This window comes from Manis javanica, chromosome 8 (genome assembly GCF_040802235.1).
Source record: "Manis javanica isolate MJ-LG chromosome 8, MJ_LKY, whole genome shotgun sequence".
NCBI classification, from domain to species: domain Eukaryota; kingdom Metazoa; phylum Chordata; class Mammalia; order Pholidota; family Manidae; genus Manis; species Manis javanica.
The window spans coordinates 1,315,660-1,341,830 of NC_133163.1; the positions used below are offsets into that span (position 1 = coordinate 1,315,660).

The following is a 26,171-nucleotide window of genomic DNA, read 5'->3' on the forward strand; positions in this document are numbered from 1 at the left end:
AGCACATAAGAGATGCCAGCTAACCATTGGGCTAATGACTTAATTTGTGATTTGATCTGATTTTCCTAAAGCAATTTCCACCTGCTCTTTCTCCAGGTTACCTTACACTCTCAGGAGTCTTCCCGGGGGGACCAGCAGGACACATGACGTGTGCCCAGAAGTCCTCCGCGGAGCCAGCCTGCAGCAGGAACGGCAGACATGCCAGGTGAGAGTGCCTAGCCCACGCCTCCCCTGGCTTTAGACACTTAAGAGGGAGCCCCAGAGAATTTTCTCACAGTACACTTTGTCTTATAACAGGTAATAACCTCAAAAATCAGTGTGTAAAAGCAGATTTATCAAAATAAAAGCAAACTCAGAAACAGTAAAGCCAGAGGCTCTCCATCAAGGTACCAGGAAGTACCAATGCCTTAATTCTTTTGAAGTGCTAGACACGCCAGGAATGGGCCTGGGGAGCACTGGAGCCTCTGGGATGTCCATCTGGACTTCACAGTGTGCCCATTTCTTGTGAGAGACCCAGTGTTGAGCCAAAGAGCTGCCACCGATGCCCCACGGGAGCCACGCCACTTCTCCTAGGGGCTCACCTGTCTTCACTGTCCTCTTCTCCCACAAGGTCAGGGTCCACGTGTGCACCTGTTGGGGGAGGGGCATGCTCTCATCTGCACTGGGCTGGTCAGCTGATTGGGTGTGAAGGTGGGACCTGGCATGGCAGGGTGACCACCAGAGGCTGTGTGGCCCCGAGTCGGTGATGTGTTGGAACTGTACTCAGAGCCTGGTAGCCAGGCCCCAGGGCAGGCAGTGCTGGGGGTGTGTAGGGAGCTGGGAGAGTTCCAGAGCCACTCAGGGGGCTGAGGGCACCCAACCCCTCCATCCATATGTAGGGATGCGGCATGTGTCCAAGTTTAGTGGGGGGGGGACAGAGAGGTGAGCAGCAGGACCACCTCACAGCCATTAGGGTGGCTACTCTAAAAAAAAAACCCAAAATATCAAGTGCTGGTGAGGATGTGGAGGAACAGGGTCCTGTGCGTGGCCGGTAGGAGTGTAAACTGCTGTAGCCACTGCGGACAGCACCCTGAACATTCCTCAAAATAGTGAAAATAGAGCTACCGTGTGATGTAGCAATCCCCTCCTGGGTACACGCCCAAAATAACTGAAAGTGAGGCCTCAGAGAGAGATGTGCACACCAGTTCTCACACAGCATGACTCACTGCAGCCGGAACGTGGGAGCGGCCTGGGCATCCAGGACAGATGAGCCCGGTGTCCCCGCCACGCCACGGCGGGGTGCTGTCCAGCCCTTGGCACTGATGTCCTGACACCTGCCGCAGCGTGCACACAGAAGGACACCCCTGTGTGATTCACTCACGTGGGGGCCCCTCGCCGGCAGGCCCACAGCGACAGGAAGTAGGAAGGGGTGCGCTGGGGCTGGAGGAGGGGTGGGGAGTGTCTAACGGGGGTTAGTTTCAGTTTGGGAGGACGAGAACGTTCTGGAGATGATGGTCGTGGTGGCTATGCTGCTGAGCTGTGCACTTAAAAATGGTTAAAATGGTGAACTTTATATTGCGTGTGTTTTACAAGAATAAACAAAATCAGGAAGAGCCAGTGGGTGGCACGAAATGGCCTCAGGTTCATGCTGTGGGCTGCCTGCTCCATGCTCTGGGGACCAGCTATTTGGCTCCATGACGAGCCTTCAGCCAAGGAAAAAAGTGGTGGGCTGGGCACTGCCCTGCCCCACTGTGGGCACAGGCAGCTGGGACCTCCAGGCAGCTGCACGCCCGGCCAGCTGCACACAGTTGGCCAGGACACTCCAGGGTGCTCCCAGCATTCGGGATGCCCAGGGTTTTCCTTACCAGTTGGACATCCATATGAAGAGGTCAAGGGGTCATTATGCCCAGACACTAAGTAACACAAGTGCCTTCTAGGACTCAGGCTGGAGAAGCGACAGCCACCTCCCGTGCTGTCACTGCAGCCACACCAGGCCTGTCCCCCCACTGTGCAGTCCCCCTGCCGATCACAGAGGGGGGGCAAGGGTAGGAAAGGCTGAGTACAGGGACCCGCGCTCCCAGCAGGCCAAAGCCAGGAGCACAGGCTCCCGGGAGACAGGGCCCGACGAGGTGCAGAGGGAGACACCTGCATTGGGGACCCCCAGGGCAGCCCAGGTGTGAGGTCTGGCTGGCAACCCGTCCCAGCGTAAATCTGAGGATCCCCTCCTGCTGGCCACTGGAGCTCAGGTGGGGGTCCAGGTGACTGGTGTCGGCAGGCTCATGGCCTCTCTGAGCACAGCCCCTTCCACTCAAGGAACCTCCAGGGAAAATGCCCCACCAAACGTGAGCTCCCAAGCCAGGAGAGGTGCGAGGGGCCAGCCCCGCGGGACTGGAGTCCCCCTCGGAGACCCCAGGTGCCGGGAGGGTCCCACGGAGTCCAGATGGTGCAAAGAAATAGGAGAGAGTGAGAACGGAGCAGAGCCAGCGGCGACCCCGACAGACGTGAGAGGCCAACAGAGCTTCCAGAGCCAAAGATAGTCTTTGAATTCCAAACTCCATGAACGAGTCAAAAAAAACACTGATTAGGCGTCAAGGGAGCTCAGGACAGAAGCTGAGATGCTACCAGCTCACCCAAGAGCATCACAGAACAAGGGAACGCGGGCGGAACATAGAGGGCGGGGCGGGGAAGGGGCGTGGCCAGAGCGAGGGGCGGGGCGAGGGCGAAGTGAGGAAGGGGCGGGCAGTGGCGAGGGCGTGGCCAGAGCGAGGGGCGGGGCGGGGGCCGCTCGGGTCCCAGACGGGAGGGTTTCCGTGGGTGTGAAGGGCCCGCCCGAGCCGCAGGAGGCAGCAGTGGGTGCCGCCCCGAGCGCGGGACATGCGCCGTCTGGGATCCAGAAGGCCCAGGGGCACGACAATGAACCAACGGCCGCCTGCTCGCCCAGCCTTGGGAGCCAGGAGACAGGAGAGCAAGGGCCTCGACGTGCAGCAGCTAGTGGACCCGCAGGACCCCGTCTTCAAGAATCGGGGCAAAAAGTCATTTCAGATGGACAAGAGCTGGGGAGAGTTTGCACCAACGGGCTTTCGATGTCAGAATTTGTCAAGGTGGTCCTCAGGGAAGGGCAGTGACCTCAGAGAGGCCATAGGAAGACGGGGAGCGGCAGGCCGGCCGCCGCGGGCTGGTACCCACAGGGGAACCATGAGGAATCACGACTGCAAACACATCCAACTTGTGGGGTTAAAAGCAAACGACTCCAATAACTGGACCAGAATCGCCCATGACCAGACGAGGGGCGTGGGGTGCCTGCAGGCAGCTCGCAGGGTGAAGGCTTTGATTAACTGCGGGCACTGTTGAATACACACACTAACATTTCCGGGGGAATCTCCGTAAGATTAAAAAGAGACTTAATCATTTCCAAACCAAAGGGAGGTGGGAAACAGTAAGAAATAAACTCAATAAATCCAAAAACAGATGCCCTTGTCAGCACGGGCTGCTGTCCAGCACAGCAGGGGGAGCGGCTTGAACCGCAGACGCGTGGTCACAGCCTGAGGTCGGGGTGCCAGCAGGTCTGGTGCCTCTGAGGCCTCCTTCCTCGGCTTGCAGGTGCCCTCACATTACTTCCCTCTGTGTGTGCCCCTGCGTCCAAATGTCATCTTTTTTATAAGGACACCATGGACCAGCACCCATCCTAATGACCTATTCTAACCTGATCACCTCTGCAAAGACCCTGGCTCCAAATACAGGCAACATTCTGAGGTCCTGGGCGTGAGGACACATCCTTTTGTGGGCGGACACAATTCCACCCTTACAGAAGGCAAACAGGAATAAAATTAAACAGAAAAAGCAGACAAAAGAGCACAAAACAAGATGGAGAAAACAGATCAAAAGACAGCCACAATATTATAAATACAAATGGACCTGACTCAATCCTTAAAGGCAGAGTGTCAGATTTTTTAATTCAGCCATAAACTTTTTTAAGTGTCACATCTAAAACATAGGGACACAGATGGGTTGGAAGTAGAAGGTTGGAAAAAAATATACCAAATAGACAGCAATCCACAAAAGTTGATGTTTTTCATACCAAATAATAAGCAAGACTTTACATGAAAAGCACCATTAGAAATTATGTTACTATCCTATTGTTTCTGTAACAAATTACTACAAACTTAGAGTCTTAAAAAGATGCAAATTTATTGTCTTTATTTTTCTTGGGATCCAAAGTAAGAAATGGGCTAAAATAAAGGTGTGGGCAGACTGTGCCCTGTCCAGGGGCTGCTGGGGAGAATCCATTCCTGGCCTTTTCCAGCTGCTAGAGGCACCTGCTTCCCTTTGCTTGTCCCCCTTCAAAACCACCAGTGCGGCTGGCAGAAGTGTTCTCACATCGGATCCCGCCATTCCCCTTTAATTCTCCTGCGTTCAAGGACTCCTGGGATTACACTGGGCCTGTCCAGCTAATCCATGATAATTGCCTTATTTTACTATTGTCAACTAATGAGCAAATTGAACCCCATCTGCATCTTTAACTGCCCTTTGCCATGTAACCAGAATCACACACAAGCCAGACAAGCCACCACGGTCGCAGGTTGTGGGACTAGGAGGTGGACATCTCTGCGTGGGGGAGGCACTATTCTGCCTGCATAAATGAAGAGCAAAATGGCGTGATGGTACAGGGGTCAGTTCGCTGGGAAAACAGAACCGTATTTAACTCATACGCAGCGATGAACCACGTAAGGCCGACCTTGAGAGAACTCCATGTTGAGGTGAACAGATCGCCCGTCACAGCAGGGGCGGTCAGTCATTGTTCCCGGTGACTGATGGCTGGAGAGGCAAGAGGTGGTCGGGCCTGAGCTGGGGGGCTGGCGCACAAAAGCTGTGAAGAAGCAGAGGCACCGTCTCTCAGGACTGACCCCGCTGTCGGGGTCGCACAGAGGAGGGTATGTGCTCAGCAATTAGCCAATGGCCTTTCTTCCTGAGCATGCAGACCACACTTTTGAAGAATGACCTCAGGGAGCTGCAGGGACTCAGCGTGGCACAGACTGTGCTCTGTCCGTGATGCCACCAGTCTAGAGGTCGATGCCTACGATCACTTTAGGACGCTCACTGGGTTCGGGCACCTTTAAACACTTGGTGTGTCTAGTCCGGAGTCACCCTGAATCTTATCTGTCCTCAACCGTTAAGTCTCTGAGAGGAGGTTCCCAGGGACGCCCGTCCTCACCCTGTGTCTGTCCCACAGGAAACACCACCCTGGTGACCAGCCCTGGCCCCGGCGTGCCTCTCCTAAACTGCAGCGTGTCCTTTGAGGAGAGCAGAGTGTTCCTAGTGGTGGTGTACAGCGTGGTGTGCGCCGTGGGCCTGCCCACCAACTGCCTGACCGCCTGGTTGACGCTGCAGCAGGCGCTGCAGGGCCACGTGCTGGCCGTCTACCTGTTCTGCCTGGCGCTGTGCGAGCTGCTGTACAGCAGCACCTTGCCTCTCTGGGTCATCTACATCCAGAACCAGCACCGCTGGACCCTGGGCCCCTGGGCCTGCAAGGTGACTGCCTACATCTTCTTCTGCAACCTCTACGTCAGCATCCTGCTCCTGTGCTGCGTCTCCTGCGACCGCTTCCTGGCGGTGGTGTACACCCTGGAGAGCCGAGGCCGCCGCCACCAGAAAACCGCCGTCCTCGTCTCTGCGTGCGTCTTCGTTCTCGTCGCGCTTGTGCACTACCCGGTGTTCAACATGCCCGACAGGGACACGTGCTATGAGACGCTGCCGATGGACGGCAGGACCGCCGGCTACTACTACGCGCGCTTCACCGTCGGGTTCGCCGTCCCTCTCTCCATCATCACGTTCACCAACCAGCGCATCCTCAGGAGCATCAGGCTGAGCTCGGGCCTGGGGGCCGCCCAGAAGGCCAGGGTAAAGCGCTCGGCCATCGCGGTGGTGGCCATCTTCCTGGTCTGCTTCGCGCCCTACCATCTGGTGCTCCTGGTCAGTGCTGTCGCCTTTTCCTACTACAGAGGAGACGCGGACTCCGTGTGCGCCTTCCAAGCCAGACTACACACGGTCTCTGCCGTGTTCCTGTGCCTGTCCACGGTGAACAGCGTGGCTGACCCCATCATCTATGTGCTGGCCACAGAACATTCACGGCAAAAAGTGTCCAGAATCCACCAGCAGTGGAGAAGCTGGCCTGCAAGGACTGAAGGACCCAAGCTCGCATGTTTGAAGGACTCCGAGGAAGCACCAGTGCCCATGTTGCTCCCAAATGGCTACAGGCTCCCTAGGTCAGTCCACCCACCAGGGTCCCAGCCTGAGGGCTCACGGTGTGTCCCCGAGGGGCTGAGTGAGGAATCCTGCTGAGCCCAGGGCACTGCAGGCGGGATGTCCGGCACGGAGTCCAGGCCAGCAGCAGCTTCCCCATGCACTGGCACGGACAGCCTGTGCCTGTGGTGCTGGCCCCAGAGCCCCCTCTGGAAGACACACCACTGATGTCTCATTCCTGGAGTCATGCTCCCCGTGAGCCTCTGCCCATGGGGGTCCCAGCCCCCTAGGCTTTCCCACGGGGCCCCTCATGGAAGGGGGCAGCATGCCCAGGGTAGGCGAGGCTCCCAGGTGGCAGGGAGCCCAGGAGGGCCTCTTAACCCCTTGGCTACTAGCAAATGGCAGGGCAGTTGGCAAAGGCCATGTGTCTGCTTGGTGCTGCCAGCAGCTGGCATGTGCCATGCACACCATAGGTGCCCAGTCAGCATCCAGGGTAATGACTTCATTTTCTGTGCTTTTCAGCAAGTGCTCTTGGATGGCATCATGGGGCCTTTGTGCTCCTGCCTTAGAACGTCCAAACCGTGTCCCTTCAAGCAGTAACTGGCCACCGTGGGATAGCCTGGGGCCTAAGGAGCAGGAGCCCAGCCCCAAGGGCCCTCGGCCAGGCTCGGCTGTGCCGACCAGGTCCGAGGCCTCAGGCCGCCACGGACCGTTAGGGGAGCCATGGGGCAGAGCGCTAGCTCCTCTGGCTTCCGGCAGGGCGACCCACGTGTCCACCACAGGAGGCCCCGGGTGCCCACAGCCCCTACGCCCGTCGGCTGGAAATGCTGGCGGACACCCCAGGAAGGGCGACACGTCTGCCACCAAGGCCCAGAGTATGGCTGGATGTCCTTCATTGTCAGGGGAGAAGCTGGCAGGGGGCTCTGGACAGCAAATCAGGGTCCAGCGGGTGACGACCCCGAGGCCTCTCCGAATGGAACACGGAACTGAGTCTGATGCGCGGCCGTGGAAAAGTCGGCTCCCTGGAAACCGCACAGCTTAGCGTCAGATCCTGGCTCGGCCCTTGGCAAGCCTTATCTAGGCCAGGCCACACCGCTGCCTCAGTTTCTTTGTCTGTAACAGGGCCAATGACACCTACCTTAGCGGGTCAGTGTTGGGGCTGACCCACTACCTCTGCTTCAGGCGCTCACTTTAGAGGCCAGCAGCCCAGCACCTCTCCCCAGAGGCCCAGGCACCCCAGGGAGACCCAGGTAACCCACAGAGGCACACGCGCCCCGTGGAGGCCCAGGCTCCCTGAGGCCACGCCAGGCATGGCACATGTATGTACACGTCACAGACACTGTGCTGCCATCATGTGATGATGTCCTTGTGTCCCTAGGGCGGCCGTCATTGTCCACCGTGAGAGGTGTTCACAAGACACACTTGGAAAATATGCTTAGAAATAAAAACGATTTTGTGTATTTTTATACATGTCAGTCCCAACTTCCTTTTTAAATGAAATGATGTCATCTTACCTTTTTGTGTAGACATTTACCTCTAGGGCTGTCTTGGAGGGCCCATCCCACACACTGCGGGCTCCCAAAGTGATGGGCCGGGGGTCTAGGAACGGTCTGGAATATTCAGGGTGGGTTTGTGGCCCATCATTCCCACCTCTGCTCCCAGCCCTATGTGGCTGCCTCCTCTGTGTCTCTATGTCTCTCTTTGGTCTCAAGAGCATGGCCGCTTGGACAGCCGCTGCTGGCTCTGCGGGGTCTGTGGTCATCCTAGCCATCGTGCTCCACCTGCCTCATGGGCACCAGGTGACCAGGCTGCCCAAGGACCCTGAGCAGGTGCTTCCCCCAAATCCCAGCTGGTGGGCCCTCCTGGGTCTTTCCAGCCCTGAGCCTGAGGAGCAACCCCAAGCTGCCTAGGTCCCAACACCCCAGTACTGCCCCAGGACCTGGGTTTTTGCACAGGAGAGGACATGTGGACTAACCACGAGGGGGCGAGCTCTGCACCAGGGACTTGGTGGAGGCCACCGCCTATAATCGTACCACACTCCTGGGAGATGGGGAAGGCCTCCTGTAGTCCCGGTGGGGAGTCCCAGGCCCAGCTGCCTGGACACAGGGGGACCAGAGTGGGCGGGGCCAAGGCTGGCTGGGGCCAGGGTGGAGGGCTGGGGTGGTGGGGCCAGGCTGGGGTTGGCCACGGGTGGTGCCTCTAGGTCTCGTGCTTCCAGCTGCAGTGACGAGGCCAGCAGCACGGGACTGTGAGTGTCCACCAGATCTAGGAGTGGACGGCGAGGGACAGGAGGCCCTGTTTGTCCTGGGGTACAAGCCCTTACCCCACTCTGTTCTGCCTGGAGTCCCACGCTGTCGCTGATGCTTCAGGGAGGGGGGCAGGAGCAGAAAGTAGTTTGGGGGCACTGACGCCCACAGTGCCTGAGTCTCCTTGCCCTTCTGTCACCCACCCCTGCGAGGCGCCCAGCACAGGCTGGTACCTCCCCTCTCACAGCCCCTCTACTGTCCGATGCGCCTGGGGGCCCTCTCCCCGTCAGGAGCCTGCCCAGCCTCAGCACTCCCTGAACGGCCCGGGACTCCCGGGTGATGGGCACATGGTCCGGCCTGGACACAGTCCCCTGGTGAAGGTGGGCGCCCGGACGCCCTGCCGCCCCAGCTGCCCCTGCCCTCGGGCCCTCCCACCGCCTCTACACTGACAGGACTGGGAAGACACACCTGCTTTTGGGGATAAATAAGCCAAACTTCAGCTCGAAGCACTTGTTCTTTTAAATGACAGAAAAGACGAAAGAGAGAACCTGGAAAGTGTGGGGCCCGGGTGAGGCCTGAGGCCTGCCAGCACAGCTGCCCACGAGGCTTCATGGGCACCCACTCTGGTGCGGGGGCGTAGGAGCCGCTGGCATAGCCCGGCCTGGACACCGCCGCCTCCCTCCCTGACCTGGGACGGTGTCAGAGGACCACCCGGTCCTGGGCGTGTGTCGTGTGGCATGGCTGGATGAGGCCCCCAGCCTCCAGCAAGGGGATCTCACGGCTGGTTCATGGCCACCTCTTCATACTCAGGCTGGGATCTCCCACTTAGGTGGATCTTTAATTCCACATTTTGGTTTTTGGCTGGTCAATAAACAGCCCTTCCTTCCTGTGCGGGATCGTGTCAGCAGCTCACTGGCCACCCAGGCCGCCCGGGCTGCTGGAGCAGGGCCCAGGTCCCAGGCCGCCTGCTGCGCCTGGCACAATGACTGTCGGGCTATCACCAGGTGGGAAGGCTGGTGGGGGGTCCTCCCTGGGGGCCTCAGAAGGGGCCTGCAGTGATGACATGGGGCCGCATGAAATCAGAACATGGATACCGGGAGGGACAGTGATGGCTGGGTACCAGGAGAAGCTCTGTGCTGAGGGCCCAGCCAGCTCGGACATCTGTGCTGACACACAAGCTGGCACTCGCCTCAGTGGGGGTGGGGGACACTGGGAAGGGGGACCGGGCTCCTGCCACGTGCCAGCTCAGTGCTGGACACAGGGGAACCCAGGGAGTGAGGCCTGCCCTACCCTGGAGTCTGGGACCCTGGGGGGCAGCAGGTGGGGTGCACCTAGCCCAGCTGGATGGGGGCAGTGTTGGGGGGTGGCAGGCAGGGGCTGGCCAGCGATGGAGGCGCCCTTGGCCCAGGCAGCCTGCACCTCCCGCTTTCTGCCACGTCCCCCTCCTGACAGCGTGAGCAGCTACCGACCACAGACCTTTCTCCCCTTCCTCTGACTCGTGGTGCTGTGGAAAGTCCTCGGGCTAGCCCGGGGTTACTGAGGGCTGAGAGCCGACCTGGCAGCCGGGTGAGTCCTACACCCACCCACCCATCCCACATTCTCACTCCCCCAGCCCCCCATTCCTTCTCCTGCACAAAATGCTCCCCATGGTCCCCAAGGGACTGAGGGAGGCAGGCGCAGTGAGACCCACCCTCGCAGCCCGGGGTCTGTGCAGGGGGTGGGGGCTGAGGGGGGATCCCTGAGACCCCTTGGGGTGGCCCCGCCGCCTTGAGCATGCCACCCTTCACACCTGGCTCTTTCTTTCCTCAGGTGTGTCCCCAGACTAGGCTCCCAGGGGAGAGGCCACCCCGCCATTTTTTCACTGCTGTGTCCCAGCTCCTGGACAGGCCTGCTCCTAAGCAGACCCCCTGTTGTCACTGCCTGAATCTGGACGTGAGGGATAGATGGCCGCGCACCGCGCCAGCCCCGGAGACCCGCCCCGGCTCTGCTGACAGGTCCAGACACTGAATAGCTACCGACCGGTCTTCAGGACCCTGCCGCCTGACTCTCTCCAGCTCCCAGACCTGCGGCACAGACCCGCACGAGTTCAGGGCAGGTCGCCTCAGCCCGCCCTCACCCCAGCTGGCCCTGAGCGCGGCTACAGCCACTGGCACGCCTCCTGGGTACCCCACCTGGGGGGTGGACCGAGGAAGGTGCCCCACGGGCTGGGAGTTCTGGGGTCCCGTGGTCTGGAGTTGGTCTAGGAAGGCGGTACAGCTCCCCGAGGTTAAGTCCCAGCCCCAGGCCTCCCTCGTGTGAGGGACGTGGGAGGGGAGGGTGCTGGAGGTGCCCCACATGCCAGGCCCGCTGGAGCTTGCTGGCCCATGGCTGTGGGACACTAGCACCGACCAGAGCACCCAGACCTGGTGGGGAAAGAACCCCGGGCCCAGACTGTTCCAAGGCCGTCTGGAGCCCCCAAACTTCCAAGGACAGCTTCCTTTGACAGGTCATTTCACTGCTCTGGGCCAGTTTCATCACCCATATTTGGACTGTCCACAGTATCTGCTCGGGGCTGCAGGGCCCCTAACTAAGATCACATATGTCCTGCATGGAAGCCAGCCTGACACAGCGCAGGTGCTTAAAACGAAGCCAGACTCTCACCCTGGCTTCCTCGGTGGCCTTTTGCTGGGGCCAGCCAGCATGGAAAAGTCACTCAGGACCAAGGCCCATGGGTCCCCAGTGGCACCCCCAGAGGAGCCCTGGGGGCCTGGCCGTGTGGTCCCTCCCCACGGGACCCCCAGGACTGCTGTGAGGGAGGAAAGCGCGTGGGACCACCTGGGGGGCATGGGCAGCCAAGCCACCTAGGGCCCAAAGCGGGTTGGCAAAGAGAAACAGCAGCCCTGAGTCCCGGTGACCAGGGACAGCCACACTGCCCTTGACGGTGACATCAATGCGGAGCCTGCCTCAGGGGAACTAATGTGGGGAAACCACAGGGGCCGTCTACGGGAAGGCAGGGCAATGGCCGAGCGCCTGTGCCTGCAAGGCCCACGGGCCTGCGCACTCTAAGGGCGGGAATACATCGAAAGGGCTGTTTAAGAACCTGAGACACATCTGACACACACCCCCATCCCGACCGCAGCCCCAAAGCCCCCATGGGACAGTCTGGGGTCGCCACAGCTCAAAGGAAGGAGGGCTGATAGACCTCAGTCCCTGGAGCCCCCACAGGCCCCCAGCTGTGGCTCTGGGGTTGCACGGCCCCCAGTGACACTGAGAGGCCCCTGTAGTCCCAGGGAGCCGGGAGGCGGAGTGGCTGAGGGACCTGGTGGGCTCTGCCTGGGCCCTGCCCGCAGCCTTGCCCTGGGGCTGTCAGGCGGGGCAGTGAGCGGGCACCTGCTGCTTCTGCTGCTCAGGAGAGTGATCGTTCCTGATTCGCCTGGAGAACAAACCCACCCAGCCCTGCCTGCCCTCTGCCTCCGGGTTTGGGCCCCAGGTGGGCTCTGGTTGCTTCTCAACTGTCACTCTGCATCAGAATCACTTGGTGAGCCTGTTACAGCCCTGAGGGATGGACAGGCCCCTGCCCCAAGGGGTCTGAGTCAGAGACTCTGCATCCAAGATGAGTTCCCTGGAGATGCTGCTCCCAGCCATGCAGGCCCACACCCTGAGAACCTCTGGTCTCCGCCAAACGCCACTGGAACGGCATGTGTCCACTTCTGGCCAGTGAGGGGCGGGGCAGGACTTCAGCTTGCCTCTTGGAGGAAAGGCCCTTTCTGTCCCTGGACCTGCTGTGAGACTGGAGGCAAGGTTCCAGAGCTGCTGCAGCCAGTCTGATGCTGTGGGTGAGGCTGTCTAAGTAGGAAGCCCACACACAGGGGACGGCCTTTGTGCCCTGTACCTGCCCATCCCGCGTATCGGCCTCTTTAGGGGTTGTGGTGTTTGCCACCACCCACCTCAGTTCCTGTGCCCAGGGCCTGCTCCTCATCAGAAGGTGTGCCCGCCATACCCTGCTGCGCCCCTTCCTCTCCTTCAGCTCTGTCACACTGCCATGGCCCCATTCCTTCCTCAGTTTCACAAGGACACCGTTTTCTTTCCTCCACTGTCACATCCATGTTTACTTACACAGGTTGCACAACAATGCCTTCCCCTTGCAAACGTGTGGGTCGCTCGCCACAGGCCGTTGACGTTCTTTTGATTACTGCCTCTGAGTCCGTTTTCCTCCTTTGAGGTCATCACTTCTGCACATCCTTCCAGACTTTTCTTGAACATGTACTTGCCTATATAGGCCCCCATGCGAACCATATGGAATTGTTTTGTGTATATGTGTTTATCTGATTTTTTATTTCCAAATAATCCCAATTTATAGAAATGTGGTACATTCAGTAAGAATGCTACTCTTTCTCTTCATACAGTTTCCCCAGTTGTGAACATTTTAACACGTTTGCCTTATTATTTACTCTTTCCATACATCTTTTTTTTTTCACCATTTGAGAATAAGTTGCGGATTCAATACTTGTTACCCTTAATGCCTACACAAGGCGACCTTAAGAATCAGGAAGTCACCACTGATCTAATGTCCTCGTCTAATCTACAGCCCCTCCGGATGCCCCTGAGTCTCGATGACATCCTTTATGGGTCTTGCGGAGTGCCCTTCACTTTAGCTGTCTGGTCCTAGGATTTCTGTGTTTCTGGCAAGACCCCCCCAGAGGTGAGGCTAAGCTCCCACCGTGTCCCATTGGAGGCCCATGGTGCTGATAGACCAGGCGCTGCTGGTAACTCTTGTCACGTGGCTAAAATGGCATGTGGCAGGCTTCCCCTCTGTGAAGCTAACTGCTAAGCCTTGTTGCACTCATTAATTAATAAGTAATTGCTAAGCAGTTTTGGGGGAGAGAGCGCGAGGCTTCTTTGGTGAGGCTGGCTCTCCCTTCTCTCATAGGTGTATGTCCCTGTGTTTATATTCACATTGCTATGGGCTCTGAATTGCTACTTTCCTCAAGGGGCTACCAGCAGTAACTTTCAGCTGGTTCCTGCAGCCTTCTGACACATCTCATCGGTCATTCTTTGGGTACTGCCTTACTTTCTGGTACCACAAGATGTTGAATTTTCTCTGCTTCAGCCCTAGAGTCAGGCTTTTCTCCAAGGAGTGCTGGCTCCTTTTGCAGGAAGTGTGGTTAGAAACCAAGCTCTGGGCCCTCGAGGTGCTTGCTGCTGCTGGGACGGCACTGCTCACTGAGTCGGAATGTCTGTGTATGTCTGTGTACACACATGCAGATACACACCTCAGTCTCTTCCTGCGTCCACCTACATCAAGCTGTGCGTTGGCAAGGCCACCCTGCTACCTCCAACTCCCACCCAACAACCTGGGTGTTGGTCTCATCCACCCTCTTTCCTAACCGGCAGCTCCTCTGAGCGCTCTTCATCATGTGCTCATAGATTTGTTTATTTGCTCCCTGGACAGGCCAAGGGCCCCTCCCCACGGAGGCTCTTGGAGGGGAAGGAGGTGAGTGTCAAGACCTTGCAGGCTAGTGTGGGTGGTGGCCAAAGGAGTGTATAGCTCACTGAGTTGCGGGGACTTCGTGTTTGCACTGGAGCTCCTTGCCCCCCACACCCCACAGGCCCAGGAGGATGTTATGTGCACAGCTGAGGGACCCTGAGTTTGGGAAACATCAGTCTTTTCAGGGGACGGCTAGCCAGCCTGTGCTTCTAGGCCGTGGAGGGGGGCGTTCTCCTGACTGCTGGATGGCTAACCGGTCAGCCCTCCACCTGCAGGGACGCCCCCTGTCTCCACAGAGACCTGAAGATGCGCTCCTGACAAGACAGTCAGAAGGCGTGCTGCCAGGGCTTCTGCCTGGAGGGCAGCAGGGCCAGCGTGTGATGTTTAGTTCTTTTGTGAAAACAACACACTCTACATGTCTTACAACAAGTTGCCATTTTTGAAATGATTCAAGATCTATGTACTGTGGGGGCAGGGGTAGTGGGACAGGGCCAGTGCTCTGCCTAGTGGCCCAGAGCTGGAAGCCAGGTTTTCCCAGACATCTGTTCTTGGCCCACTTGAAATGTCTGAACTGTCCTTAGGGAGGGACACCTGCACATGGCCAAAAATAGACCTCCATTCTGCCAGCCACCCGTCCAACACTCTATTGAGATTTGCTCTTGGTGCTGGGGAAGAGCAGGTGGTGGCTCTGGCAGTGGTGGGGACCCACGTGTGACACACGCTGGAGCCTCACATCCTGGGTTCAAACTCCAACCCCATTGCTGTCACTTACTCTCTGAGACCTTGAGCAAGTGGCCAGAGCTGACCATTGGCAGGGGGTTGACTCAGCTCCTGAGGCAGGTGGCTGGCAGGTTCTGGAAAGTGGGAGCGTGGGAGTGGGTTCCCAGGTGTGCGAGGGTCCGTGCACAGGTCTGAACAGGGTGGCAACAGTGAAAGGGCAGAAGTGGGCAGGCTCTGTATCTGCTTAGGGCTGAGCTGAGGACTGGGGCTGGCAGACGGGTGAGTGTGAGCATTAGAGACGTATCGGGAGGACCCCAAGGTTTTTGGTCGAGTGTTGAGTGGCTAATGGAGCCAGGGGCTAGGCTGGGAAGCCTTGGGTGGGGGTAAGACTTCTGATTCCAATGTGCTAAGTTTCACGACATCCATGAGAATGGGGGTAAGGGGGTGGGGGTGGGAGATGTAGTAGGGAGGAGCTGGTGAACATGTTGGGTTGGAGCTCGGGGCAAGACTGGAGGGGTGCATTTGGGTCACATGGATGTGTGTGCAACAGCACTCGCTTGCTGAGTCAGGGAGCCAGGCGAGTCTCACCCAGGGGCCGTGGGCTAAGTAGCAGCCGCTCTTCCTTGGTGAGCTTTCCATTTCTGTCACCACAAGCGTACTGGTTCGAAACTACACCTGCATTTCAGATCACAGTCTGTGGGTCAGACACGCAGCAATGCAGTGGATGGCGGTGGGCAGCCACCTACTCTCTGGAGCTAGGGGTCCTTTCTTGTCCCCATGTTCTTGTGGCTATTGATTGCAAGAACTACCCATGTTCCTTCTCACGAGGCCCCTCCATTCTCAAAAACTAGCAGGGGGCCCTCAAAACTCTTCCTTCAAGGGCCTGTGTGGCCAGGTCAGGCCCTCCAGGAAGCCTGGTATTCTGGTCAACCTGCCCTGTAACAGCACAGACAGAGTGAGGCCTCACCAGGGTCCCAGGTTCCGGGCTTACTACGGCGGTGAGCCTTGGGAGCTGGTTTTAGAAACCGGTCTACCCCAGCAGTGCATGAAATAATGGCAAATCTTACAATTAGGCGTCGTAATTCTTTGTTGTGGGGTAGATGGTGCTTCATCATGAACCTGGGCGAAGCTGCCTGGGGAGTGGGTGTGGCCAGAGAAGCGGATTGACGACTGGGTCCTGGGGCGCCCCAACATCTGAAGGGGGAGGAGAGGAGGAACCAGCAGGGGGACCGGAGAGGAGGAGCCTCTGGAGATTCAGCCGGGAGGCAGGCAGGGCCTCTGGAGCTGGAGACCGGGCCCCCCAGTGGCCGGATGCGATAGTGATCCGCACTGTCCTCGGGGCAGGGACCAGGAGCTGAGACCCAGGCGCGGGAGTCGGCAGACACCTGGGACTGCGCCCTGCAGCCCTGGGGACAGGTGGGAGGGGCTCGCTGGGGCTGGGGTGGGAGGACAGGGGAGGCCGAGGGCCAGAATCTGCTTCCTGTCCTCCCTGACGCCCTGGACCCCCGCAGACCCTCTGCTTCCCTTCTTTGTCTGGGCAGCTGGGTGGGTTTCTGTCCCTGCAGCAGGTCCAGCATTATTCGAGATGGAGACTGTGAGTAAAATTGTAATATTTCCAGAATATCTCGCCTGTCTTTAGTGCATCTGCATATCAACAGGCGTTCCTCAGGGGTGGAGAAAGAGAAGTAGTTCGTCTCCGTATGGATGGGCAATTACCTGGGCAACCAAGGACTTATCGGAACCTGAGAGGTGAGGGGGGGGGGGGGCTTGCTTCTGCTCAAGCAGGGAAGAGACGGCCCGGGACTGCAGTTCGTAAGCAACAAACGGGTTTTAAACTTTATTTCTCCCTTTGACTGATTTCAGTTTTAGAGGTATCTTGCCCTGGGATTTCCTTTCCCTGGAGTTACAGGGACATTTTCTATGATTTAATGGCAACAGCTTTGCTAGTGACCATGGCTCCTGATAAAAATACCAAACAATACAAAGGAAGCCTTTTCTTAGCCTCATTCTTCTTTTTTTTCCCCCATTTTTTGTAAATGGTACAGACGACAGATGATGGAACTTCCAGGCCTAGCTGCTTAAAGGTGTCTTGTGGAAAGTTCACCAAAATAAGCCACACATTTATGTGTTAAAAGCTCTAGAAATTTAAGCAAACTTGACTTATCAAAGTGTAATTCTGAGCATGCCATATCCAGAGGGCTGGGTAAATGAAATGGGATTGGTAAGCTAAATCCTCTGATTAAATAAAATCCTATTTTATTTGGCAGCAGATCTATTGCTGCCCCGCCCCAACCACGGAGGCAGAGAAGTGGACTCCCCACAGTGTGGGCCTGCTGAGCCCAGGAGTTGAGGGGTTGACAGGGCAGATCGGGGCTACACCTCCTCATCTCCTGTCCCATGCAGCAAGGCTATTCCTGGGCAAAGGGGTCGAGCTGTGAGGCTGGACGGCATGTTTTTATTTATTAAAGAAAAGGCTGTATTCTTTAACTAGGTAATACACATGCACAGTAAGTAATTCCAAGGGTACAAAATAGATACTGAGGCCCCAGCCCAGCCTGGGCACCACAGCAGGTGCGCCTCCTGAGGTGGCACTGGGGCAGCTCCTGTGGGCCCTGCCTTAGATGTTTCGATTAGCTTATTTATTGAGGCACAAATAGAGAATGTTCCCAAATGGAGCACATTAAACAAAGATTAGCCATCTCCTCTCAGATCAAGATACAGACAGTCACCGGGGGACCCAGCAGACTCCCTGTGACCCCCTCACACCCCCATCCACGCATAGCTCCCCCACCCCGATTGGAACTTTCCATCTGTGCACTTTGGAGTCTGGCTTCTTCTTCTAAACATTATGTTTTGAGATCTACCACTTGGTCGTGTACAGCAAGGGTTACTTATTCTCTCAGTTGACGGTGTGCGGTGGCTGGAATACCCTGCTTTGCGTGTCCATTCCCTTTTGGGAGTATTTGAGTTGTTTGCAGTTTGGTGGTGTCATGGATAATCCTCCTACAAACACACCTGCACACACCTCCTTGTGAACCTGTGTACACACTTCCAGAGGCACACGCATAGCCGCAGAACTGTTCTTAGAGGCCGTGCGTGCTTCCCCGACGTGGTTCTCCAAAGCAACTGATCACCCCAACTCACAGCTTTGCAGATCTACAAGATTGTTCTGGCTCGCCCTGGCCCTTTGTATTTCCTTATAAATTTTAGAATCAACCTGTCAATTTCCATGAAAAACTTTAAAATTTTATTTTATAATGGTTTGTTACTTGTATATAGAATTATAACTGATATCCCTGTATTGACTGTTCACTTGATGGTTGTGCTTGACTATTAATTTAATCTGTTTTTCCAGAAATGTGCTACAGGTCGAGTAACCCCAAATCCATATGTTGAAGTACCTGGCGTGGTGTAACAGGCATCAGTGTGCTCTTACTCTGAGGCTGTGCAGCTTTTCACTAGCTCAAGAGAATTTTGGTTCTTCTGCTCTGAGCTGTGTATTAATATCCTTTGTCCACTTTCCACTGGTTTGTTCTTGTATTCAGTTGCAGGACACCTGTGGTCGGAAGAATGGAACCTTCTGTGTGACTGTTTCTAGGAATAAACTCTTCCCTCGTCCTGCCACTCCCTTCGGCATGCATGCATTTTTAATTGGCATGTAATCACATTTCTTACCGTCCAGTCTTTACTCCCAGAGTACGGTGGGAACCTGACCTGCTTGGACTTCCTACTTCTGTTGGGGGTTGAGTTTAACACTTCCACGGTCACCACGGGCAAACCTATTCTCAGCAGTAGTTCCTTTCAAGCCCAGTTCAGCACCCACCCCTCTACTGCGCAACCCTTCAGGGCTCTCCAACCCATTCAAGTCCCCCCAAACTTCCCTGGGGTGACAGACTCCCTCCCACCGCACCCAGGCACATTCTTTTCTCCTCTGGAATCTTCACAGATGCCCCTGTCCGGGGAAAGGAAATCCCGGGGCAAAATACCTCTAAAAACCGAAATCAGTGAAAGGGAGAAATAAAGTTTAAAACCCGTTTATTGCTCACAAACTGCAGTCCCGGGCCGTCCTTCTCCCCTGCTCTGGAAGAAGCCAGGGAGCAAGCAGGCCGGCCCCTCCCTCAAATCTCTCAGGTTCAGACACGCCCTCGGTTGCCCAGGTGACGTGAGATGAACTTCTCTCCACCCCTGAGGATATGCAGATGCACTAAGGCCAGGAGAGATACTCCGGAAATGTTACAATTTCACCCACACCTGGGTGACAGACTCCCTCCCACCGCACCCAGCCACGCTCCTGCCTGGAATGCGCTCCTTCCTCTGGAGTCTCCGCAGATGCCCCTTACCCTAGGGGCCTGTAGGGCCAGGGCCCCCACCTCCCAGGTTCTGACAGCACTTCCCACGGGTGCTGCAGGCATCTGCTTGCGTCCGGCCCCCATCACGTGACACAGGGGACTGTGGCTTGCACGTGGTTGTCACAGCAGCCCTGGCCTGCACTCAAGATGTTACTTGTATTTATGGATCCAGGGTTTTGTATCCTTTTTGACACTTTCCCACTAAGAAGTGATCATTTTTTTTTAACGTCCTTTCACCTTTTACGGTTTCATTCCTTACAGGACAACCCGAGAGCACGCCAGCCTGAGCGGGACTTCCAGAGGGCGGATACCTCCCCGCCCCTCCTGAACGACCCGCCCCCGTCACCGGGCGCAGGCGCGCTAGAGCCGCGCGCGGGGACCTGGGAGCCGGCGGGGGCGGGGCGGCCGAGGGCGCGGGCCCCAACGGCCAACGCGGCCGCGCGGGAACTCGCCCGCTAGGCCCCGCCCGCGGTTTGAACCAAGGCCCCGCCTCCGCGCCTGGCCAATCAGAGGGCGGGGCGGTGGGCGCCAAGGCGACCCTTCGTGGGCGCGGCCCGCCCGGCCCGCCCCCAGCCCCGCCCCTCCGTGGGCGTGGGCTCTGAGCGGCGCGGATGGTGGCGGCGGCGAGGTGAGCGGCCGGGACGCGGGGGGCTGCGGGCCAGCGCGGGCAGCCTTGGGCGCCGGCGGGAGGGGGCGCGGGACGGGAGCGTCACGGGAGAGGGCGCGACCCCGCCACTGGGCCCCCGCCAGCCCCCGCCGGTCGCCCGCCGTCTGGGCATTCCTTCTCGTGCCGCCACCGCCTCAACTTTGGTTGTTCGGTAACATTGTAACCAAGAACTAACTCGTCGGCTCTAGCGCTGGGGCTCCTCCTAAGAGAACCACCGAGGTGAGCTCCTGGGCTGCCGGCTTCCCCCCGGCTTGGGAAGGGGCGGTGCGCGCTGCCCGCGGAGGCGCTGCCGAAGACCTCCCGGCGGGCGCGCGGCGGGCCCGTGCCCGACCCACCCGGGCGTCCAGCCCCGACCAGTGCCCGCAGCTGCCCGCGCTCCTGCCCACGCCGCCCCCCTCTTACCATCACCGCGGGGGTTCCCTGGCCGCGTTTCCAGGTCTCCTTCCTCATCTGCGTTCCTTGTAGAACGAGGGGTCTGAAGGATGTTAGCGGTGGAAAACTGGAATTTTCCCTCTAGCAAAACCGGGCTTTGCTGGGAATATAATGCCCGCCAGGATGGCCCGGCCGGGAGCACCCTTCTCTGGACCCGAGGAGGGCAGGGTGGCCTCTCGCAGGCGGCCTGCCTGTGAGTGTTCAGTTTGAGATCTTTTCCTTTGTTTCTTGGTGTTAATGGCTTCGGAAAGGAACATCGAAGATATTTTGCGAGGGCTTCTCTCCCCCAAGTGCAGTAACCAGCTCGTCTTTACAGGAATGTCAGGGAGTGCGTGATGCCAGCCTTGGGTGGCCTGAGGCTGGCTCTCTTCCTGTGCAGCTAGCCCAGGCTGCCCTGTCCACCCAAGACCGGCACCAGGGATGGACTGGATGTTGGGGAGGAGGGTTTCCAGACCCCGGCTGCTAAGTGAACCGTGTCTGTGGTCTTTGTGCCTGCCCCGCCTAGCAGCCAGCCAGACTTGGGAGGTGGCCGTGCTGCGACTGGGGAAGGTACCAGAAACTCCCTTCCACAAGTCACAGGCAGGCTTACCCTACATTTCAGCAGTTTATTGCCCCTAAAATAGGAGTACCAGGAAAAAAGGTCTTCGGGTACCAGTTTGCTGGGAGATGCTCTGGTCCACAAAGAGGACTTTCTGGCTGCGTTTCCCCTTCCCAGGACCTTGTGTTGCTTGCACGGGACAGCTTCCTGCATACAACTACTCTTTTATTTCACGTTTCACTGTGTTTTATAATTAAAGTTGAAATCGAGTAAAAAGGCAATTAAGATCTTTTTCTAGAAGTAGTGGCCGGCTTTCTCATGGAAAGAGGACAAGCAAGTTCACCTCAACTTCCTATTGAAATATGTTTCCAGGCAAAGTTTTGTGTATTTCATTCCGCATAACAAAAGTACCCCAAATTAACTTTCTGATACTAACTTCTGAGAAATGTCAGGCAGGCTGAGCAGCCCCAAGTGGCTCCGCGTGCTCCATCTTTCTGTTTTTCTCTGATGAAGCATTTCAGCAAGTCTGACGGTGTGACAGAAACGAGGAGTGTTCCTGTGCATTTGTCTGAAAAACCAAGGCTCACTGGATGCTTGGCAGTGGCCAGAGGTCACAGTGACAGGTCAGAGGCGAGTCTGTCACTGGCTTGCCCAGCCCTACTGCTCAGAGTCTGGGGCAGAGAGAGGGGAGCGCTGCCCAGGGGAAGGGGAAAAATCAGTGGGGGAGAAAACCGGTGGAGGGCACTGGCTCAGCTGTCCCAGAAGCAGCTTGAAGGTGTTCACCGTGTGCCTTAAAAATGCTCCTGCCCCTTGCCCTGGTACAATCTCTAAGGAATAAGATCGAAACTCAAGTACTGGAAGTAGCGACACAACCAAAGCTCGCACGCGGGAAGGTAGTGAGTGGGTGTGAACACCCTGGGTAAGGGGCCAGTACAGCTGGCTGTGTTTGCATGGAAGGATTAGTGCAGCACCCGTCACCGTCGCATGTGATGCGGAAACCGTGGTAAGACAGGCAAAACCTGAGATGAGCCTAAGCTCCACGGGAGGGGAGGAGAGTGCGGAGGCCTGGCTGCAGGGGCAGGGGTCAGCGCGGGCTTGTACCTTGCGGGGCTCTTCCTGGTGACACAGGCGGCCTCCTGGGAAGAGCAAAGGGTGTATAATCAGAGCTGCTGTGGCCAGGGATGCAGCCCCCACCACCAGGCAGAGGAAAGGGAGCACTGCCCAGGGGAAGGGGCTCGGGCACCTGGGGGGCTGGGGCAGCCGGTGGCCCGCAGGATGGCTTGGGGAGCGCATTTGGCCCTCCTGTGTGTCCTAGGTTGGGCTCAAGCCCAAAGCCCTCAGTCCATGACCTAGCCCGGCCTTGGGGCCCTGTTAGAGAAGCCTTTGGGGTAGAGGTCTGGCAGCCCTACCCACGGGTGTGATGCAGGGCAGGCTGCTGCAGTGAGGGGTTGGTGCCCGGGGGACCTGGTCATCAGTCAGCCTCAGCATGTCAACAAGGGCAGTCAGGCTGCTCTCCTGGCAGTGACCTGACCCTAGTGTTGTCCCCCATGTCTGCGCTGAAGGGCTTCCAGTGGGTTGACCACTCATGAATGTGCACCCCGGGCTTTCCAAGGACCCCTGGAGGAACAGGTAGAGTCTGGTGGTGCTGGGCACTGTGTGTGAGCTGTGGTCACCCCGCCAGCCCTCGTGGTATCCCCCACCTTCTATAGAGCTGTGTGATACAGGCCAGCAGGCAGGCAGCTTCACCCCTAAACTAGAGCGTCATGTCATTTGAATGAGTTTGGTTGGGTCCCTAAATTAAATGGCTCATTGTGCAGAGTTGGAATTGTACACCTGGTGGATGAGATACTAAGGGCCAAAAAGTGAAGTTCACGACCACAGGGGAACTCTTGGAACTTGACTTTTTCCCCCAACACAGGCTATCTTCATAGTTTGACGTAATCTTGTATTTTCAGCATACTTGGCAATTTTAAGCCAATGACTTTTACACGAGTGATTAAGGGGGGGAAATGTAAAAGTCGAATTTGCAGCCAAGAAAACCTGAATCCTTATAACCAGAAGTGGCTGAGATATTTTACATGTGTTTGGCGGTAAACTCTTCCTTTTGTTCATTTTAAAATAGTTGCTGAGCTGGTGTGTATGGGCGTCACGACGGACTGGCGGGCAGTTTCAGGGGCTGTGCGGGTGAGGACGGGTCTGCTCGTCGGGAAATTAGTCTTGGAGGGGAGTGCACTGCGGCTCCTTAGTTGCTTAGACCTTTTGCTGTGAGATAAGTCTGGATCCACAGGAAGCTGGTACAGGCTTCGCCTGCCTCCCCAGAGTTGGCATCTACACAAGGCGCATGGACGCAGCGCCCACACCCAGAAGCCAGCCTCCGCTCAGCATGTGTGAGTGTGTGCAGCCTCCTGGATCCACTCCCCGCGGTCCAGAAGCGGGCGAGTCCCTCCCTGCCGAGATGTCCCCGAGCTCGCCCCGTCTGCCATGTTGGGAAGGTTACAGAGACGGCAGGTCACAGCGCCGCCCTTTGCCATCAGCTTCTCACTCAGCCGCGTGCATGGGCCCTTCTGTGTAGTGCTGAGCGTGGCACGTGGTGTGGGTGTGCCATAGGATGACCACTCCCCATGGAGGGGCTGTTACGTGCACAGCTACTGTGAACATTCTTGCACATGTCTTTGCATGAAACATTGGTTTTCATTGCTCTGGGATAAATGCCCAAGAAGTCACTTAATTTAAAATGTCTTTAAATAGTAAATACATGGGAAGTGAGATCTGCCGGGCCTACAGAGAGTTCCCCAGGGCAGGTGGCAGCCTCTTCTTCTGGCCTGGCAGAACTGTCTCAGCTTTGGCCCCGGGCCCTAAGCACCCCCACCCCAGTTCTTGGGGAGCCCCTGGGCATGCCACAGTAATAGGCCAGCAGCAGTCCTGGGAGCCACAGGATTGATTTTATAAAAAGGAAATCTAAAAATTTGCATATTTAAAAGATTCTAACCTCTTTATGAGTAACTCAGATAAATTACTTGAGATAAAAATGTTTAGGCACTTGGTAAACCTGAGAGAGAGCACTATCTCATAGCTTTGTTCTAGAAAGGGTGGTCCTGATGGGCAGCAGGCTGGGGTGTGGCAGACTGCCCAGCGCAGTGCACAGCCAGGTGCAGTGGGAAGCCAGGCCCCCGCCCCTCTTGCTTGGATTTTAATTCCTCGAAGATCTCTCCACTCAGAATCCATTCAAAAGGACTGGTCCCTCGTATTTTTGCTTCTAAGAGAAGACACAGAGCAGCCTCCCCACAGCAGCTGGGTGCTTTGTGGGAGGCAAGGGTTGGCATGGGGGTGATGTGGCCCGGAGGCATGGAGGCCCTTGCTGCACTGAGCCCAGGAGAGTTAGGGCCTGCTGCTCCTTGAGGGAGGGAGGGAACGTGGTGGTCAGGCATTGGCCGGGGGGCTGGTTCCCGAGTGGTGGCCGCCCGGGGGTCCCAGGGCCTTGCGCCTGTGCAGCTTTTTTGTAGGGCTGTCCCACTGTGCAAGGACTTCATTCTGAAGGCCGCGAGGGGTGGGAGCCTCCCATGTGACACTCGAGGTGGCTCTGCAGCCAGGGCGCCACCATCAGCACCGTGACCCTTCACTGCACCCGCCTGTCCCACCCCACGGCCCTGAGTCTGGCCAGGTTGCACGGTAGGCAGATATCCTGCTTTGCGCAAATTCTTGTCTTAGAAGCAGCAACCCTTAGAATTTTGGTGTAGGTTTTCAGCTCATTAAAAACAATTTCTCCTGCTTTTAGCCCCATCACCTTTTCTGATGGAGTTGGTTGTGCTGCTGTTCAGAGGTGTGCGGTTTGCACCCCTCCACAGATGGGCCTGCAGGAACGCAGTAGCTGGAGCTGCCCCACCCCGCCTCCCATCCATGTCCCCTGTGTCTGCTAGGGACTGAGGCATTCTAAATCGCATCTTGTTTCCACAGGACACAATGTTTACAAGAGGGCTGAAGAGAAAGTGCGTGGACCCCGAGGAAGCCGTGGAAGGGGGCCTGGCTGGCCACAGCCTGCAGCGGCAGTCGCTCCTGGATATGTCCCTGGTCAAGCTGCAGCTGTGCCACATGCTGGTCGAGCCCAGTCTCTGCCGCTCTGTCCTCATAGCCAACACTGTCCGGCACATTCAGAGAGAGATGACCCAGGATGGGGCGTGGCAGGTGGTGGTGCCCCAGGCTGCCGGACGGGCGCCCCTTGACCGCCTGGTCTCCACGGAGCTCCTTTGTCGCACGGCAGCTCGGGAGCAGGAGGGGTGGCGCCCCAGCCCTGACCTGGGAGACAGCCACGCGCCAGACCTGGTTTCTGGACCTGCCATGGTCCCGTCTGCACAGGCCCCAGGGAGCCCGCAGAGTGGTCCCCTGGAAGTGGACAGCCCTCCCGGAAGCAGAGGAAGCTTCCAGAAGTCTCTCGATCAAATACTCGAGACGCTGGAGAGCAAGACCCCCGGCTCCGTGGAAGAGCTGTTTGCTGACGCGGATAGCTCCTACTACGACCTGGATGCCATGCTGACGGGGGTGGCGGGCCACTGCGGAGACGGGCTCCAGGCCTTCGCCTCCGCGGCCGCCCCACCTCCCAGCTCCAGCTTCAGGTCGGACCTGGGCGACCTGGACCACGTGGTGGAGATCCTGGTAGAGACCTGAGCCTCTGCCTGTGCAGCCCACGGGACACGAAGCAGGCGGACTTGTAAGACCCATGGATGCCCAGAGCTCTCGGTCTGTGGACGCTGGCCGCCCACAGCCTCAGGGCCAGCCTCTGGCTTGCCTGTGACTAACATGTCTGGAGGGGAGTCTGGTCGGTCTGCTCCCCACCCCGGCCCCTCCTGAGCGGCTGGGCAGTCCTGGGGCCGGTCGCTCCAGCCCAGCGCCCTCGCCCCTCTGTGTCCTGCTGTGGCTTCGTGGAGGACTCAAGTTGCCACATGCACTCAGCCTCGTTTAACTTTATGTTTACTTTTAAAAATTAAGTTTTTTATGTTTGGGGCAATATTTTATCTTAAAATATATTTTTTAAACTTTTATCTCTAGAATTTTTCAGCTATATCCTTAAAAGTATATTTTTTCTGTAAACATTCTTTGCTGCTACATTAGAAACTTTTACAGCCTAAACGATTGCAGTTGGTGCGTTTCATTTTTTAAGGTTTAAATAAGAGCTTGCCTGTCTCATGGCGAGCTTCACTGCCCGCCCAGGTGGCAGCATTTGCGGTCATGACCTCACTGACGTCTGTGGCGTGCGCGAGAGGCCATCAGGGCCCAGGGCCTGCACAGCGACACCTCGGCCCCAGGCCTGTGGTGCAAGCGTGTCTCTGCTGGAATTGGTGTAGGCTTTGGCAGGTCTGTGTACACCTACTAGGTGTAAGCGCTGGAGGTGAAGGTCAGGTGTAGCCCTCCTGCAGATCTGTGGTACAGTTGATCTTCAGGTGCCCAGGTGTCTGGGGCAGGGCCTCCAGAGGCTCTGGCTCGGGGTCTCGTGAGGTTTTCCCAATACAACTGGCCTTTCCCTGGAAGGTGCTGCCTT

The 26,171-nt window shown here is 57.4% G+C and overlaps 2 protein-coding genes across 5 annotated transcripts in view; both read left to right on the plus strand.

The window, feature by feature from the left end:
- Positions 1–25,776, plus strand: part of CDCA4 (cell division cycle associated 4) — a 28,588-nt gene extending 2,812 nt beyond the window's left edge. Inside the window, exons 2-3 of one of the 4 annotated variants that reach the window (XM_036991818.2) lie at positions 97–205; positions 24,593–25,776. In XM_036991818.2, coding sequence (XP_036847713.1) covers positions 24,599–25,300 — 702 coding nt within the window. In that variant the 5' untranslated portion in view covers positions 97–205; positions 24,593–24,598 and the 3' untranslated portion in view covers positions 25,301–25,776. The other 3 variants (XM_036991817.2, XM_017674033.3, XM_073241739.1) reach the window with 3 other exon arrangements.
- GPR132 (G protein-coupled receptor 132) lies at positions 97–7,687 on the plus strand. Its single transcript, XM_017674053.3, has 2 exons — positions 97–205; positions 5,210–7,687. Exons 1-2 carry the CDS (start codon positions 199–201, stop codon positions 6,316–6,318), a joined length of 1,116 nt encoding a protein of 371 aa, XP_017529542.3. The 5' UTR covers positions 97–198; the 3' UTR covers positions 6,319–7,687.
- Positions 25,777–26,171: the final 395 nt, after the last annotated feature.